This window comes from Camarhynchus parvulus, chromosome 11, assembly GCF_901933205.1.
Source record: "Camarhynchus parvulus chromosome 11, STF_HiC, whole genome shotgun sequence".
NCBI lineage: Eukaryota > Metazoa > Chordata > Aves > Passeriformes > Thraupidae > Camarhynchus > Camarhynchus parvulus.
This window is the reverse complement of record NC_044581.1, coordinates 6,683,389-6,701,553: the sequence shown is the minus strand read 5'-3', so window position 1 is coordinate 6,701,553 and position 18,165 is coordinate 6,683,389. Positions and strand designations below refer to the sequence as shown.

At 42.7% G+C, this 18,165-nt stretch overlaps 2 protein-coding genes across 6 annotated transcripts in view; both read right to left on the bottom strand.

The window, feature by feature from the left end:
• Positions 1–1,285: 1,285 nt before the first annotated feature.
• On the bottom strand, positions 1,286–8,787 carry ARL2BP (ADP ribosylation factor like GTPase 2 binding protein). 2 transcript variants are annotated; one of them, XM_030956117.1, is made up of 7 exons: positions 8,769–8,787; positions 7,875–7,987; positions 5,664–5,722; positions 4,120–4,226; positions 3,351–3,436; positions 2,423–2,519; positions 1,286–1,356 (listed from the first exon to the last, which is right to left on the bottom strand). In XM_030956117.1, the coding sequence occupies exons 2-7, from the start codon at positions 7,910–7,912 to the stop codon at positions 1,294–1,296; spliced, it is 450 nt and encodes a 149-aa protein (XP_030811977.1). In that variant the 5' UTR covers positions 7,913–7,987; positions 8,769–8,787; the 3' UTR covers positions 1,286–1,293. The 2 variants fall into 2 exon arrangements, with proteins under 2 accessions (XP_030811977.1, XP_030811979.1); XM_030956119.1 differs by lacking the exon at positions 8,769–8,787 and adding an exon at positions 8,676–8,750.
• A 153-nt stretch (positions 8,788–8,940) lies between these two features.
• RSPRY1 (ring finger and SPRY domain containing 1) overlaps positions 8,941–18,165 on the bottom strand; it is a 36,524-nt gene continuing 27,299 nt past the window's right edge. For all 4 annotated transcript variants that reach the window (XM_030956081.1, XM_030956082.1, XM_030956083.1 and 1 more), the window contains 5 exons: positions 17,378–17,489; positions 16,236–16,338; positions 14,968–15,120; positions 12,732–12,836; positions 8,941–11,813 (listed from right to left, as the gene is read on the bottom strand). In XM_030956081.1, coding sequence (XP_030811941.1) covers positions 11,717–11,813; positions 12,732–12,836; positions 14,968–15,120; positions 16,236–16,338; positions 17,378–17,489 — 570 coding nt within the window. In that variant the 3' untranslated portion in view covers positions 8,941–11,716. The remainder of the gene's footprint in view (positions 11,814–12,731; positions 12,837–14,967; positions 15,121–16,235; positions 16,339–17,377; positions 17,490–18,165) is intronic.

Below are 18,165 nucleotides of genomic sequence, written 5' to 3'. Positions count from 1 at the left end.
CTTTTGGGTGTTGTCAGAACGAGAAGTGATGCCCAGCCAGGCAGAGCAGCTTTTCCTTTCACACCCTCCTTGTACAAGGTAGTAAAAGTAGTTTCAGTGAGTTCCAAAGCTGGTGCATGGTGAGCAACACTGCAAATCTTACTGCATGCTCTGCAGGGGAAAAGTTTTACCAGGTTGTCTGCAGAGGCAGGATCAGGAAATGGAACTGCAGTGATGGAAGGTGAGAACTGAAAAGGAACTGGACACATGTCATTGGCCCATGACACATCTGCCTTTATTTGGTTGTCAGTGAGTAAATCAAGGGTCAAATTTCCACAGTTATGAATAAATAAATAAATAAATAAATAACAGGAACAGTAAGAAAATAAAATCAATAAAATTAATAAAAATTAACATGGGAGGTCATTATTGAATTCCAAAATCTAGACAGCAAATTTACTTACAAACACTGATAAAGGACACAGGTCTCCAGCCTTCCAAACTCTGACACATTCCAAATTAATTTAACTAGCATTTCTCCAGATTCAACTGCATCACCAGGCAACTGAGGCTCCAGAATCCACATCTCTCTGGGAAGGATATAACCAAAGAAATTCTGTGTTGTCCCTATAAAGCAGCTGATGGCTGATCAGCATGAATTCTGCCTTGGCACCTTGTAAAAACCTTCCCTGCACACACTGGCTCCTCAGTTAAAGCCACATCCCTGAGAATTGAGCATCTTTTACTGCCTAAAGCCAGGCTGGATGGGACTGTGAGCAACCTGCTCTAATGGAAGGGGGGTTGGAACTGGATGATTTGCAGTTAAGCAATGGTGCTGCAGGAACAGAAGGAATAAACTGTTCTCTGTGTTCAGCAGAGACAGGACAAAGAACAAGGAGCTCAAACTGCAGCTCAGGCACTTGATATCAGAGCGCAAAAGGCTCCCTGCAGCAGCAGCAGCAGCTGGGCACTGCAGAAAACTGTCCAGACAAACCATGGCAGCTTCTAAGAAGATCTTGGCAGACATGTCAGAAGTTTGGGTAGAGCTGGGGAAAGGAAGGCTGCCTCTCACAGTCTCTTCCATCCATTTGTGCAAGGGTATAAAAATTCCAGAAAGCTTTGATTTGACGCCCTGGAAAAGGACCCAGAGTCCCGGCCCGGCCCCACCGAACACCCACCTCCCTCCCAGGGGCCGAGTGGAGCCGAGTCCCCGCCCCTCTGCCCCGGCCTCTCTTGGGAATCGCTGCCTTTCACCTCTGAAATTTGAATAGACCTCGCTTAAAATACAACAGAACTCCCTTCGGAATGACTTGTTTAATGGTTTAATTTAGTCACCACTAACGCACTGCTTAAATCCAGACTTCGACCTTCCTTTTCCTAGAAACATGGGGAAAAAAAGAGAAATCTGTGACTCCATGATGGTTTGGAATAAGCATTTCAAAAAATGAAACAGGCAAAACATATTCTGCTGCATCAAACCAATATGAAATTACATGTTACTGGAACATCTGGGATTGAATGTGAACCCAAGAAGATTGTGCAGGAATCCCTGGGGTGAGGGGGCTGTCACCCTGCCCGTGTCAGAGCAGAGCTTTGCTCGCCCCTGGTTGGGAACGCTGTGGCTCAGGGATCGACTGAAATCTGGCTCCTGTCATTCGCCTCTCAGAGACTCCAATCTGCAAATCCCAACTGAAACTCCTCCTGATGGTGATATACAGATTGACTCTCTTCAGCCTGTCCCCAGTTCCACAAAATTCACAGGGATGGGGAAGAGGCAGAGGCACAACCACAACTGTGACTCTTTTGCTCCTTGTCAAACAGGACTGGACCGACACTGGAGAGCAGTGATTTTTATTTTGCTAGGAAAAACCTCATCCAAAAATCTCAGCACTTTTTTTTATTTCTCCAGCTGGCACAGAGAGGAGGAGAAAACAAATGAAAGAGTCTTAAAAAGCGAATTTTGGATAGACCAGGAATAAAAAATAAAAGAAGATACTATAGAGTCAGAGTGGCCAAGGTGGAGAGGGATCTCTGGAGGTGATCTGGGCCAAACCCCACACTCAAGCATGGTCACTCAGGACTGTGTCCAGACAACTTTAGACTGTCTCCAAGGATGGAGACTCTACAAGCTCAGAGACTGTCACAGTGAAAAAGTGTTCCCTTCTGTTCATTTGGAAAACAATATTCACAAATGCAGGAAGTTCACAAAAGCAGGAAGAACTGCTCCACATGCCAGCTTTATTAATGTTTTCTATAAATCATTAAATGTGCAGCTTGAGCTTACAAAGCCACTCTTTGAATTAATTTTTCTTTTGACTCTGTTACAGCCTTTGATTAAATACTGTGACCTACTGTAGCAACTTTTCCTTCGGCACTCTCAGGTGGAGCTACACAAAACCAACAGCTACTGTGCCAATGAAAATAAACAATGTGATATACTCACAGCTCTGTATTCCAAGAACATTTCTTTGAAAGCCAGAAAGTCTGTAAATGTGAGAAGCAGATCAAATATATCACCTGGCACTTCATCTTTGTGCTGTCTACAGAGAAAAAGAAGTTGGGGAATGAGAAAATTGTGTGAGGAAAATTTGTTATTTTTAAAATGATACAAGGTCAAAAAGGACAAGCAGAATGATATCAGTATTTAAACAAGAATATTATTGCATGTTATCATATAGCAAAACTGCAGCCAAATATCACCGGGCAGTATTTCCAATCCAACTACATTGTTAAATTAATCTAAATCCAAGACCTATGAGTATCCTATCAGCCCTTGAAAACCTGATCTGTTTATTTAAGAAACATTAAAAATTAACCAGATTCAAATGTTTTAAGATACTCAGTTCCCAATGACACTTGATTTTCTTATTCAAGGGGAAAACCAGTGATCTTTCAAAAACAAGCTCTTCAGGGAGCTGGTTAAGCTAAAATGACCCAATGCAAAAGCTGAACACAAACCAAACTGTTGTCTGGATGCTCCATATGAAAACTGCAATAAAGGAATTCAACCACATGACTGAAACACCACCAGGCTGCTGAGGTGCCTGGAAGAGATAGGACACAACCTCATAAGGGTCTGGCTTCAAAATGACAAGAAATACAAAAATCCTCCAGTGCTCTCATTCTGATTTCTCTTCCTACCCCTTCAAACCCAATGTATTTCAGCAGGACAATTCAGAAATGTAGAGTTGCAGGACATGCTGAAGGCAAGAAAAGTGGTCAGCCACTGCCAGTATGAACACTTCTATTTTAACTTATAGTGGAACCATTAGCTAAAGGGAGAACAGCCAAAAACCTAAGCTTTAATCTAGATAAAAAGAACTGAGAGGCACACAAGCCACTCCTCAACCAAAAGCAAAGCAGAGACTTACTGCAATGACACTGTGAAAGCAACCATATCAAACCCACGAATCCGATCAAGCAACTTCTCTTCAATGTATTTCTCCACTAAAGAGATCTGAAAAAAACCCAGACAAACCACCCCAGTAAGATCACAAGAGATTTCAGAGGCAGATTTCAAACAGCATCCTTACACTGACACCTTCCTGACACTCTGCAGGATCCTCACTGGGCACAGCTGCAGATTCCTCAGGGGGTGTTGCTGGTTCTGTTCTCACACCAGCCCTGAGGCACAGAGCTGCAGAGCTGCACATTTTTTTTCTGGGGATCTTGGGGAGAACAAACACTGACTGTTTGTATCTAGTAACAAATATTTGTATCGAGTAACAAATATTTTTCCAACTCATTTAATGGTTGGAAAACTGAATAGCAGACTGGTCTAGTTTCTTGATTATGCTTCGCATGAAGAATGTGATAGAATTATCCAATACAAGAAATAAAACAACTGGAAAAGAAGAAACTTTGTTTGAACACATGCTAAACAAATTATTTACTATAGCAATTGGCTAAATTTCTGTTCAAGGGAGCTACACAAATTCCAGAATATCTCTAGAAAATTTTGTGTGAAACAATGAGAAAGGAACCTAAAGCTTCAGAAAAAAACTTTCTGCTCACAGATCATGGCTGTGCTGCTGAAGGAGACAGGAACATGTTGGGATCTGCTCCAAGTAAGCCCAGTATTTTACAAAGGGAGAACTATATTAAAAAAAAAAAAAGAAAAAATAGGAAAAGGTATCTTACATATTCATTAAAAATGTCTGTATAGATGAGTTTGTTTTCTTCTGAGTCGTCAAACTCCTGGTAGTGCTTCTCCAAAAAATTCCTCTGTATTAACTGGAAATCATCATCTGGGCCATGACAGAAAAGCAGCACAGAGTTAGGAGTTTAGTCATTCTTTCTGTAACACAAACCCCACATTCACTGGTCCTCTGCTTCCCTGCTGTAACCACAGAGCCCTGCACACGTGCAGAGTTCATCACATCAGCCCCACAGCTGCTGCCAAACCACCACTTCTGACCCATCTGTGAGAGAACAGAGGCTGATGGTGAAATATTACCAAAACAGTCCTCCTGCTCTACATTTATTAATAGTTGTTTATTCTCAACCTCCTTTTGCTCTGGCTCTAAAGTCAGCAAAACATCTGTATTTTTTAATAAGTGATTATCTGTTCTCTACAAGAACTCTAAGTTTTTTTCTTTGAATTTAAAAATATTAGTGAAATTCCCAGATTAAATTTTCAATTGCCAAAGAATTTTTTCCAGTTGTGGAAGCAAAGAAGAGTAAAAATAAATACAGTAGTTACCATGGAATTCCACAAAACAGGTATAAATAAAAAGTTTACTTATGAACACTGGTAAAGGACACAGGTCTCAGCCTTCCAAACTCTGACACATTCCAAATTAATTTAGTTAACATTTATCCAGAATCAGCTGCATCACCAGGCAACTGAGGCTCCAGAATCTGCATCTCTCTGGGAAGGATGTGACCAAAGAAATTCTGTGCTGTCTCAATAAAGCAGCTGATGGCTGATCAGCATGAATTCTGCCTTGGCACCTTGTAAAAACCTTCCCTGCACACACTGGCTTCTCATTAAAGCCACATCCCTGAGAACTGAGCAGCTTTTGCTGCCTAAAGCCAGGCTGGATGGGACTGTGAGCAGCCTGCTCTAGTGGAAGGTGTCCCTGCCCACGGCAGGGGGGTGAGTGATCTTTAAGGCCCCTTCCAACCCAAACCATTCTGTGATTCTGTGACCATCTTTGTGCTTTAGGGCTGGATACACAGAAATAAGGTTCCCCATTCTTGCAGCTTTCAGTCCTGGAATGGAACCAACTCTCAACAGAACCAACTTTGTATCAGAGTGCAAAAGGCTCCCTGCAGCAGCAGCAGCAGCAGTGGCTGGGCACTGCAGAAAACTGCCCAGACAAACCAAACATCCTGACAGACATGTCAGGAGAAGTCTGGGTAGAGCTGGGGAAGGGAAGGCTGCCTCTCACAGTCTCTTCCATAAAAATCCCAGAAAATTTTGATTTCTCTGTGAGATGCACAAGCATCTTTACTGTTTCTCTAAGAAGCAATGTGCTGCAGTGATGTGGAGAATAATTTTCAAGAGTCACAAGCACACAGAAGAATTTTATGTATATTTTTACTACACTACCAGGTAGGAAAGGAAGGAGAAAGCCTCCATGAAGCAGGCAGGGGCTCTGTGTGTTGGCTAATTAACAGAAGAGCAGCTGGCAACATGTTTAACAGCCCTGTTGTTGTCTGTACCTACTTGCAAACCTTACCCATTATGATATCCTCCAGATAGCCAACAACTGCATCAAACTCATCAGAAGTGGTGGAGCTGAAAGCAAAAGAAAAAATATATATATTGACCACAGCAGAAATTAAAGTTAAAATTAAAAAGTGTTAACAGAAGCCCAAGTACAAATAAACAAATAAGCCCAGTAATTACAAGATAACTGAAAAACTTCCTAGTTTCAACCTACAAAACAATCCATGGCACTGATGAGAAGATTGCTCCATGGAGATTCTCATCAGGCCTCTACTCTATTTCCTCCCAGTAAGGTGCTAATTGCAAGAAAGAATAAATGTTGTTTTACTGTCATTACTGTCAACGTAATTCTAGTTCTGGTGCAAAAGAATGTAAAGAGTGTAATTAGAACAGCAAATTAAACCTTTTCCAACCCACAAATCCCAGCTGCTACCAGTTTCCCTTCTCTTTCCTGCACATGGTGATTACAGAACTGTAGACACTCTAGAGAATATTTTGAAATATTTGGTCTTGTGGAACAACTTAAACTGAGTGTATACACAAGTATTACATAACTGAAGAAACTTAAATATTTTTCTTATGCAAGAAATATCGTTATATGATCCAAATAAATGGGATAATCTCCTAAAGTTATTCCATCATGAGCAAATATTAAACACCATTATGGATCTGAATTAATCCAGGGACGAAATCTTTGGTGCCAGTATCAGAAGTCTGGATCTGTTATTGTGCAATATAGACACGGTAAATAATCCACAGGATGTCTTTGGCATTCACAGCTCTTTAGTGGGATATGAACTCTTCCTATTTCCTCCAAGGGATGAAAGATAAACTTTTCTCACATGTGAGGAAAAGAAGTCTCAAAGGAACAGGGATATTTGTCTTTAAGAAAAAAAAATCGCTTCGATCAGTGAAAGCACCATTTAAATTCAATTGAATGTCTCTTTCTCATCAGTAAACAGAGTAGGACAGCCCTTCAGACTAAGTTTTGAAAAGCCCATTAAAGTTACTTTGCCATTAGAGAATACTCCAGTGAAATTAATCCAACAGCAGTTTAGCCGACAGCTTAACTATAATCAGGCTCGCTCTGATCAGGAAAAATTAAGGGATCTTTAATTTAAAAAGGCTTCTGCTCAGCGAGGATATCCTAGCAACAGCATTGCTGCTCCGGGGAGAGGAGCGGAGCCAGGGCCGGGGACAGCCCGCGAGAGGGCGGCACAGGCCGGCAGCGGGGCTGGCCCGGCCCGGGGACACCTCCGGGCAGCTCAGCGGGACTCAGAGCTCCCCTTGGCATGCGCTGCCTTTGCCGGCGGTAATTTCCACTCTTTTCCCCATCCAAATAAATGCTACTGCTAGTTCTACAGCTTATCCTAGCAGCAACAGAGAAAGTGTTAATTTAAACCCTGGTTGAAGTCTGTGCAAGTAATGGAATTTATCTGTTCCAAAAGAACTCGATTCCATCTCTTCATACAACACACGGACATCCACACACCTACAGAGACACGAGCTCACCAACTCTGGGGTTTAACTCCCTGTCACAATACCCAGACTGGTCCAGCACACTGTGCTGCTGAGGCAGCCCTGGCACCAGCCTTTGCTCAGAGTCTGGGTCTGAAAGAGTTAAATCCATGCACGACAGAGGCATAGTCACACAGCCCCTTCTGCCACAGTCTGAGGCTGAAAGAGTTAAATCCATGCATGACAGAGGCATAGTCACACAGCCCCTTCTGCCACAACTCCTGGGAAAAGAGTATGGCTGGCACTTGTGGGGTGAAGCAGCACCTTAGCTTCACACCTGCCAGTGTGAAATTTGCTTGAGGTCACCTGTGGATGGGCTCAGTTTTAGGAGAACACTCAGAGGAAGAGTCTCCTCTCAGGATCAGTGACATAAGACAACAAACACTCTGAAAAGGAGAATTCTGAATTTAAAATGAACACCAGAAGAAGCAATTTCCAGCCTTTACAAGGCTTGCTGTGATCCCTCAGCACAGCTACCCAGTGCTACACTGACCACAGTGTTATTTAGTTTGACTTCACCTAAACTCTGTACTGATGTTATTCCCTCTTGCAGCTTTGCATTCTGCACCTTTGTTCTCCTAAGGGGCAGAATCTACTAAACAGTGTTGGTGTCAATTCATTTGTGTAATTATATTCCTGTCAAGATATTTTAATTAGCAATTAGCTTATTGAAATCTGACACATGAGAATGCAGCATACTCACGTGGCTACACCCAAACTTTCTCCATCAGAAGTCTCCATTGCTCCTGCCTAGCCAGAGTGGAGAAGATGTATGTTTCAGCTGTTAGTGGTTATTTCTTCTTTTTGACCAAAGTGCTAAGGAATAACACGACTTAGTGTTAATACAAATTTAGTTGCTAAACTGCCATACATTTCCTGAAGAGCAAATCAGGAGATAAATTTTAATTTTTAAACACAGGAATTCCAACATCACGTTCTTCCAAAACGATTGCTACTGTTTTTTTGTAATAACCCAAATAATCTAGAAACTGTCCCTGCCTATTCAGAGAACAGGCTCAAAATACAACTAGTCCCTATGAAAGGGGTTTGGGTCACCTCTACATCTTTTCTCCTGAAACATCTCTGACTGACCATTATAGAAATAAAGCCAGATAAGATGAAAGTGCCACCGTGCCCCAGTGTGTCCCAGAGTGTCCCAGAGCAGCTTTGGACAGCGATCCCAGGGGCTGTGACCCGGCTGGACACTCGGCCCAAGGCTGTGAGCGGGCTCCGGGGACAGGGCACACCGGGGTCAGGGCACAGGATTCCCGGGGCCGCTGGCGATGGGATCCCGCTGCTCCCGCCGGGCTTCCCCCACCGCCGCCCCTCAGAGCAGTCCCGGGACATCCCCGGGAGCCCGGCAGGAGCCGAGCGCGTCCCTCGCCCTCCCATCCTCAGTCCCGGCGAGGGCGGGCAAAGCCCTCCAGCCCAGCCCCTCCCCAGGCAGCCAGCCCGCCTCACTCCCTCCCGCTCCTCAAAGGGACCCAGGGCAGCGGGCCATCACCGTCCCTCTCTGCACAAGGAGGTGCCATCCCGCCGTTCCGGGGCGCCGGCCCCTGTCCCGCTCCCGCGGCCCCGCGCCCCCGCCCGCACCCACCGCCCTCAGGCCGGCGCGCAGCCCCCTCCCCTCCGGCCGTCTCCTGGGGAACGCGCTTTTCCGCCCCGCCCGCAGCCAATCACAGCGCGGCTCCGGCCCGCCGGGCCCGCCCCCACCCCGCTCGCCCAATCAGAGCGCGGCGGGGGCTGCGCGGGAAGGCGGGGCCGCCGCCATGGCGGGTTGGGGAGCACGTCCGGCGTCGGGCCGGGCCCTGAGGGGGAGACAGGAGGCAGCAGTATTTGCTTGTTAATGGCAGCGGTAGAGCGGGCTTCCTGTCACAGAGCGGAGCTCCGAGGGCTGGGGACAGCCCCCAGCAGCTGCAGCCCAGCGACCAGCCCGATGACCTGGGCCCCCCTGGCACCAATGTCCCACCCGAGCGCACAGACGCATCTCAGCCGACAAGGAATTAAAGAACAACAAACAGCCTTCAGGATGTTTTTATTGTTGAATGGACAACTTTGCTACAATTCGTTTCCCCTTGTGAGGGCCTATGGAGTCGGCACCTCCTGTCCCTGTCCCCAAAGCTCCGGGGGTGCAGGGAGCGAGGTGACACCGCACTGCCCACCGAGCGCCCAGCCTGACAGCAATGGCCCCGGCCTGCATGGCGGCACACAGCCGGGCCCAGGGTACAGTTTTCCCTTTGTGAAATGAACAGGACAGTTCTCTGCAACACAGCTCCCTCCTCCGCCACCGCTGGCTCCCTCTGCCCAGCACCAGCTGCATGGAAGACGGTCTGGGGCAAAATTTTCCAAAGCATTCACATCTTTTCCATATTACAGGCACTTAGCCCCATGTCCACAAAGGCAGTGAGGCTCTAAGATCACCTGCATTCCAAGGGGACAGCAGGTGCCCAGAAGCCATTGTGGACTTGGGCCTGAAGACCTTAATCTCATACAGCAGTTGATGCAAATTAGGAGTCCTAGGCACTTCTGAAAATTTTACCTCAGTTAATCCTGGCCAGGGAAACCAAAGCCCTGAAATTACTAGACTCTATTAAGGCAGAGTTCAAAATGGTTCTGTCCCACCTCTTCCCTAAAGTATGATTTGTAACTTTGTACCTTAGGGATAAAAACTCATAATTGCATTTGGAAGCGCTTAGAACTTCATTTCAAATGATTCTGAATTTTTAACACCCTTGTGGCAGTGATGGAGCTCATGTTTGCTCACTGAGCTGGAAGGGACTCGGCCCTGACTGAAAACATGGATACAGCAAAACATTGTAAAGTACACTCAGCAAGGAATGAGATCCCTGTGGCACAGATTTGCCAGCCTGACCTAAATCAGACCAGGCATCCAAGGTGGAAGAGAATCCACATTTTAGCAAAAACACTAACCAGCACTCTGCTGCTGGATTCAGTCTACATTTGGACAAAAGTCAACGTGAAAACGATGGACAGAACTTTCCTAATTCACACATGTCTGGATGAAGTTCAGCACCCTTGAGTTAGCAAAGGCAGAAGGTGAAAGGAGTTGCTAGAGAGCTGGGTTCTGGGACCTGTGTGCAGAGCTCTCAGTTCCTGCTGAGGTCTGTAGGAAGCCAGAGTGCTCAGCAGGCTCTGCTTTGTTAGTACTTCATAGTACAATAAAGATAATAAATGATTTTAAAAATAAGCTACATCACACCATGAGAATTCACTACAACAGCCTCTGCTGCTGAATCACTGCCAAGAAGTGGGATGGTTTTGGTATAAGTTGTGTGTGAATTAGTAAAGTCCTACTATACAGACAGATATTTTTAAAAAATCAACCGGTGCAAGACTTGGAAGAGACCGAGTCATATCCCTCAGTTGGTGCAAAATAAGCAGAACCCCACCTATTTTTGTGCTACTTCACTGACACCAGCTGTGAACCCTGATTCCTTGTAGAAACCTAGTAAAAGTCAAGAGCTGCCTACTGAAGTGCATCCTTAACACACAAACATCACAAATATGTAATTAAAGTGGAGCAGAGATTCCCACTGTATGATCCCTACCAAAAATAGGAAGTGTGGCCCCAAACCTGCTCAGAGCAGGACTGACAAGTGGCAAGCAAGGTGCATTTTTAAGGAGTTAAGAATAAGACTGAAATTGTTTTAAATAAATGGGTCCAGAACTCTTCTCTAATATTTTAAGATATATTCACTTTGGAAAAATTGAGCTAACTTTCAAAAACAACACTGATTAAAAAAGATGTTCGATGATACCTTAAAAAATACCCAGAATATCAAATTAATTCCAGTCCAGCATTATAAGTAGTTAAGAATACCTCCTGAAAATTATAACCTCACAAAAAAATGTGGGTACCGAAGTTAAAAGTATCAGAAACATTATGTACTTGAAAATACCACTGATCTTTTAACATTTAAAAACAAATCAGAACATTCTTTGGAATCACCAAGTTATTAAAACCTGTGAGTTTCTCTACAGTCTCCACACTGTCTTTTCAATCAGTCTGTGTACAGATTCAGTCTTTGAGCAGTTTAATATCGGAAAATACAGAGTCTCTGACCAGCAGGAGGCTACATTAAACAGGAAAACATTGGCATTCTCTTTTTAGCACTGACTTCTGCCAAAAATAGAGACTTTCGAGCACAAGACAGCACAGCCCTGTTTTAGGAAATACTTATTTTCTCTTCTTTTCTAAAATGCATTGTATGTGTACTTCCAGTGCAAATTTTTTCAGCACTTGCGACAGGCGAGAAGGAAAAGGGGAAGAAGAGACAACTCCCTCTGCTCTTGCTCGGAGGAACCAATAGCCAGAGCTCCTGACTGCTGAATCCAGCTCCCATTGCTGGCAGCTGGGAAGAGCTTATTAAAGATTTCAGTTTTAAGATAAACAGATTACAGGTTAGCATGAAATCTGGCTGTGGCTATGGTTCTATGTGCATAAGGATTGGTTAGAGATGCTTTCCCCTTTCAGTATTGGTTGGAGTTCTTTAAAAACAAGTCTGTGGTGTTTCTCCACATGTGTCATGAAATGTGAGAGATCTGTCTGACTCGGGTTTGTATTTCCTGTCGACACAAAGGGCAGGTCTCCAATTGCAAGGCACACTCCATGCACAGGTCACTGAAGGAGAAGAAAAACCAGTTAAAGCCTGCTTTTACAGTATGGAAAACTAATCAGCAACAACAAAATAACGCTAAGCACTGTGCAGTTTAGTCAGCCTGCCAGAGTCACAGTCAAGTCCCTCAGTGTGGAGATTAGGCCTTGCAAGTCAGGTGTGGTGGATCCATTTACAGGCTTTGAGAGGAGCTCCTGCTGCTCAGCATCTCCCAGACCTGCAGCTGCTCCTGCAGCTGCTCAGGATCCCACTTCCCTGAGCTCATTAATCCTTGCACTCACTCTGGTCTGGAGAGCAGCCCCAGTGCCCTGCAGCAAATTCTCCAATCCAGGCACATCTCTTTTTAACTTTCCAGCACCTAGACACATGGCAAGACTCCTTCCATGAGTGCTCTAAAACTCTAAGGAATTGGACTTAACTAGATTAATTTCCCAGCAGGCTGCTTAAAGGCAGGAAAGTGCTATTATGGTATAACTCATACTGCTGGCTCATTTTTAGCTTTTAGAGGAATTTGTGACTTGAGACAATCCATTTGTTGAACATTTAATGAGTATGTGACCATATTATGAATTTTCTGCTCTCCTCGCACGATCTGGATTTCACAGTACCAAGTATCAAGTACTAATCAGAAAAGCCTTTGACATCAGGGAAATAAGACTCAGTAGCCCAGGGCAGCACACAGATGTACTCTCTGTACTTCCCCAAATACACAATCAGGGGTTCAATCTGCTCAGGTCTAGGATCAGTGGAATAGTGGGAATATTGTGTTTAACCTCTAAACATCACATCCTTAAAAAGAAGGATGTTTCTTTATCCTGGGGAGTCAATCAAGATGAGCAGGGACTGCATACAGCCTCATCTAAGCTGAGCATCACACACACATTTTCCTATTTCTTTGGATTTGGGTTTTTTTAAGGTTTTACCTGTGTCCACACGGCCTGAGTTCTGTGTCTGCTACCTCATCACAGCAAAGTGTGCAGCAGTTCTCTCTGATACTCACTTGCTTCAGCAAAGCCAGGCGCCTGTGTCTGAAGGGAAAGAGAGACAGACCCCCCAAACATTAATTTGGCTCAAAGCAATAGATTCCAAACTATTCTGAGAATTGCATCAAGGCCAACATAACACTTGTAGCAGTGCTGCATCACACTGCTGATAAACATCAATCACAATTGCCCACAAAAAAAGGCTTAACACACTCAGACCTGCAAAACAATCTGATTCCCTATTCTGGTCTGTCAGAAAGGGACAAAGAGGGGATTAAATAACAATTCTCCTAGCCCCCACAGCTGAACACTTACAGAAATTCTTTTGTACCTGGCTACTTTCAGGAGTTAAGAAAATAACCCAAACAAATAAACCTCACAAACCCATGTATCAACAACATACAGAAACCCTATAATATTCTAACACAGTTTAAAAGAATAAAACCAGCAAATTAAATCAACATCCCAGTATGGCAACAGCCACAAAGGAGAGAAAATAGGGAAAATCCCTCATCTGATGAAGTAAGACATTTCTCACCTGGAACACATACACACACCCAGAACACCCACCACAACTATTCAATGGCAGAGTGATGTGTTTTGGGATCTGGCCCCAACACCAGATGCACTAAATTCAGCATAACTCTGCATGGGTTTATGTTAAATCCTGTGATGGATAATTAGGGTCCAGTCATACAGGCCTTTGCCTTAGCTTTGATCATCTTAAAAGTGATTGGAGATATCTTTTAATTTAAAATTGGCTTATCATTTCCAAGCAGTTCAGGCTGTAGGGCAGGGATGATCTTTGTTTACACAAAGAACAACAGTGTCCAGCCTTGAATGGAGCCTTTCAGTGCTATTGCATAATGCAGGGTCTGTAACACAGGAGGCCAAGTTTCACCAGTCAGGCATCAACAGGAAACCAGTTTCCCCCAGTTTGTCTCTCATCTTTTGGCACAATCACTAACAGCTCTCACAGCTCTTGCCTGAACATTGCAAGAGCAGCGCCAGAACATCAATCCCACCTGAGCATCAGCCAGAAACTACAAACCTCTCATCCAGTGTGGGACACTACCAGGACAGAAGAGCACAAATTTGTACCTAACAGATCATCTCAAAGACTACATCAGACTCTCACTTAAAGCACCTGCAGTCACAAGCAGAACTAATTTACTCTGGCTATAGGCAAGCACAAAATGATTTTGCAAGTTGCATTTGATTTTCTCTGCATAAATACAACATTCCAAGCCTCAAACTTTGCAAATGTGTGACACCAACCCAGAAGTCAGGGGTGGTTTTCTTATTTTCTTTTTAAACACTAAAGATACTTAAGTACCTCAAATACACTTGATCAAAACTAGATAATTCAAAACCAGAGCCAATTTAGAGCCAGATAATTCAAAACCAGAGCTAATTCAATTTAGAGCCAGGGGTATCCCCTCCAACAATCTCGCCCCCACTTAATTAGTTGCAATTTAAGGTCATTTCAGTCACATACTGAAATTCAGGGTACACCACAAAGATTAACTGTACACTGTTACTGCTTATGTTCCAGTAAGTTATTTTATTAGTAATAACTTGATTCAGATGACCTATTAGTTGTCATTCCTGCCAGAGTTTGGTAAAAGCTAAAGAAGAATGTATTTAGACCTGTTTCTATCTGGGTTGGATTATATTTAGGTGGGAAAACACTTTAAATTTGAATAACCTTTGTCATTACTGTCATTCAAAATGGGGAAATTTTCATCATGCTCAGAAAAGGACAATTTCAAGACTTACAATCATTCAGCACCTCCATGCTGCCAACACCACTAATTAGGTCAATTTTAAATAGGACATATTTTTTTAATTAACACTATATACCTCCTCAATCAGCCTAATAATCCTTAGATGGCAGAAGGTACTTCTACTACAACAGCTTACTGTGTGGTACTAGCTCATTTTAATTAGCTTAATATTACAAAATTTATTTTAATTTAATAGATTTTGGTTGCATATCTCCTGCCCTACTGATAAAATTGCACTGGAGCCTGTTGTCTCATCCTTTTAGAAGAGGAACCTATGGAAGTATGACCCCATAAGAAATTAATTTTGCGAAGTACAAGGCAAGATTTTGCAACTCAGACATGAAACATTTTATTTCTCTACATGCAAACACACAAGGGAGGAGGATTACCTGGGTAAAATGATTTTCTCTTCTGCTGTGAGAAAGGCATGATCATTGAAGGTACTAAACTTCATTGGTGGTGGGTATTTGAAGGGTTTTGCCCCAAAGTTGAACTCACATTGTTGATAGGACATGAAACTTGCTGCAGCAAAAAATCCTGATCTGCAACATCATGAACAGGCATTTTAGAATGACTTAAATAATAGCAGAGCTTTCAAGCATGTTACTATTACCATTTGAAAATATACCCAGAGACAGAGACAAGTTTAATACCAGTGTTTTGCAGCTAACTGGGAGAGCATCAAGTTGCAGCTGCACATACTTACCTTGTTTAGTTCTCAGCTGCTGAATTTACTATGGGGATTTATCTGAATTTCTTAGCAAGTCAGCCAATAAGGGCTGCCTACTGTGCAACAAGGATTAGTCACAATTTTAAAACCACAACTATCACCTCTCAAATTTACTGGAAGGGCACAAGTTTAGTAATACCCCAAGTTCTAACAAATACTCAAGTTTATCAATTCCATACTCAAAGCACAGAGCACTAAAAGCTGAATAAAGAAGATACTCAGCAACTCTTTAAAGTGAACTACTCTTTGCCTGCAGCTTGAACTTTATTCTGAGGAGAAAACATGAATGAAATTATGAGCCTGGTAGGAATAACTGACAAAGTGCTGTAATGTTTAATTAAGCTGCATAGGAAGCTGCTTTCTCAAGTATTACATCAGCTTATCTTTTCTGAAGTAAAAGGCTGAACTTCCCTATGAGAGTTAGAGGAGTTCACCATATGTTAATTTTAACAACAGTTGGCAAAATAAGCCCAACACCTGCCTGCAATGCTACCCAGAGACATCCTCTGGTGAATATTCAATGTGCTGCTCCAGAAGCTGGCCCCAGTGAATGGCAGTCAGTTAACAAGCCCTCTTCAACATCTACAAGAAAGGCTTTATTTTTCAGAAGATAAGTTCCTCAGGCACCAGAAAACTGTTCATCTTTGCTGCAGCCTCATTCTATTTTAATGCTATGCTAATCTGACAGTATAAACCACTGAGCTGATCATACCTTTGGAAAGTCCAAAGTATTTATTTTGGACTCTGAAATCCACCTGTAAAATTATATCCCTCTTACTGATTTCTAAGCAACTTTCAACAGGGAAACTTGCTTAATGATGGCTTCAGGTAAGTAAATATGAATTCACATCTCAAATTAAAAACTCTTCATATAATTAACACAATTATCCACAGAGGTCATGTCCTTCCAAATGAGCAGATACTTACACAGCAGATGAAAATACTTGCTTCTCAGCAGGAAGTTGGTTTCCATTTAAATAGAAGATCATTTGCTTTTCTTGCAAGTCTAGTAGAAATCCTATTGTGTCTCCTTACATGCAAAACAAAAATAATTTAAAGATTTAATTTCTGTTAAATGCCAACAGCTGAAACAGTTATTGTTTCAAGTATCACATATGTCATTGTGAGTTGTCTTACTTAAAAGGAACTGTTTGCAAAAGCACAAAAGAAGGAACATTGATACAGACAGTAACTAAAAAAACCCCAACCCAAACCAAAACCAAAAAACCCAGAAGAAAATAGTAAAAAAATTAAGTATTTTAGTCTGCCAGAGCATTAATACTACATAGTTGTAGAAGTATTGCAGAGTATTTGCCAAAGCCAGAAGAAAGCTGCACTCTGTCACTCCTTGGCTATTTTACACCTGTTGAAAATAGACTTTAGCAAGTGGGTGTTCTAAGAAGAAATTTCCAATATGCTTGTGCTATTTTTTTTAAGAGGTGTTTTAATTTAGCCATCCTTGGGGGAAAATTTTAATAGAAGAGAAGGCGGCACAGTTCACACAAGCTTGGCATGCACAGAATCCTACCAAGATTTCAAAGCTGAGATCAAGAACAGAACTTTGCTGTCCAAGTAGTTATCCAAGAATTTAAAGTAAGCAAGACAGTGCAACTCCTCCTTAAAAAAGAAAAAAAAAAAGGTCTAATTCAGAGATCAAGGTTTTTTCCCCTTCTCTAAAACAACTGTTTTAACCCTGAAAGGAAGATTTCAACCCTGTTGTGTACAAACACAAACAAGTGGACTTGTTTGTACGACTTGTTTGTACTTGTACAACTACAAAAAATCTAATGTTTAAATGTCCAATGTTAATTGGTACTATGATTTTCACTCTGCATTTGAAAAGAAAAAGTGTTTAACCAACAAAAGTCTCTTTACACAGATTGGGGAACAAAACTGTAGTGCCCACTGTGCCCATTTAAATCACAAAGACACAGTAATTATTAAACCTTTATGATCATCAGAATTAGGCAGTAACTGCTTTGTTCGCACCAATGAACAGATACCTGCAAGGGGAAAGAATCCTGTGCAGAAATGCAGTTAGGATAAAGAGCAGCAGACAGAGTGAATACCTTCTTTCCAGCAGGGATGGGAGTGTGGTTTACTTCTGGCGTTGTACCAGATCAGCTGCCGGCAGCCATCGTACGCGCAGGAGTATTCATCGTCCCCGATGCCGTAACCTTCCTTCAGAGACAGAGCACAACATCTCAGCCTGCAGCCGTCCCTCACACTCAGCTAAAACCTCTTTGCATTCACCTAAATCTGTTGGAACTCTGGAAACTGAGAATTTTGGACTTTCTGTGCTGACAGGAGCCAACCCTGCATTTGACCTGAGGTCGTGGAGAAAGCTTTCAAAATTGAATGATAAAACTGGGATTGTGGGTGTGGAGTTTGAATAGAAGTGTGTAATATCACTTGGAGTTTAAGGTTTTAAAATATAGTAATATATATAAAGCAAGATGGAAGTTTTAGGGCTGAGACTGGTCCTTCTCCATGGATTTGGGTGGTGTTGTGTAATTAGATGAAAAAGTCATTGTGGGGCACGGGTGGTTGGTTATTGGTTAAAAGTAAAAATAATTTAGGTTAATTTCTTTATTAGGCAGTTTATCCTTAAAAGGCCTAGTAGGGAAAAAGATAGGGCTCCATTTTGTAATTTGTTAATGAAGTGCTGTAGAACTCATGCTCTGAGACTGTAACATAGATAAGAACTAATGAACATCTGAGTCCAAACAAGAAATACTGTCTTGTGCCTTTAATCCCAAACTCAGCAGAAAAAATAAGCAAAGAATTGTCATTAAACCACTCTCACAGGAGCAGGAATAGTTTCTTTCTCTCTCCCCCATGAAAGTAATATTTTTTT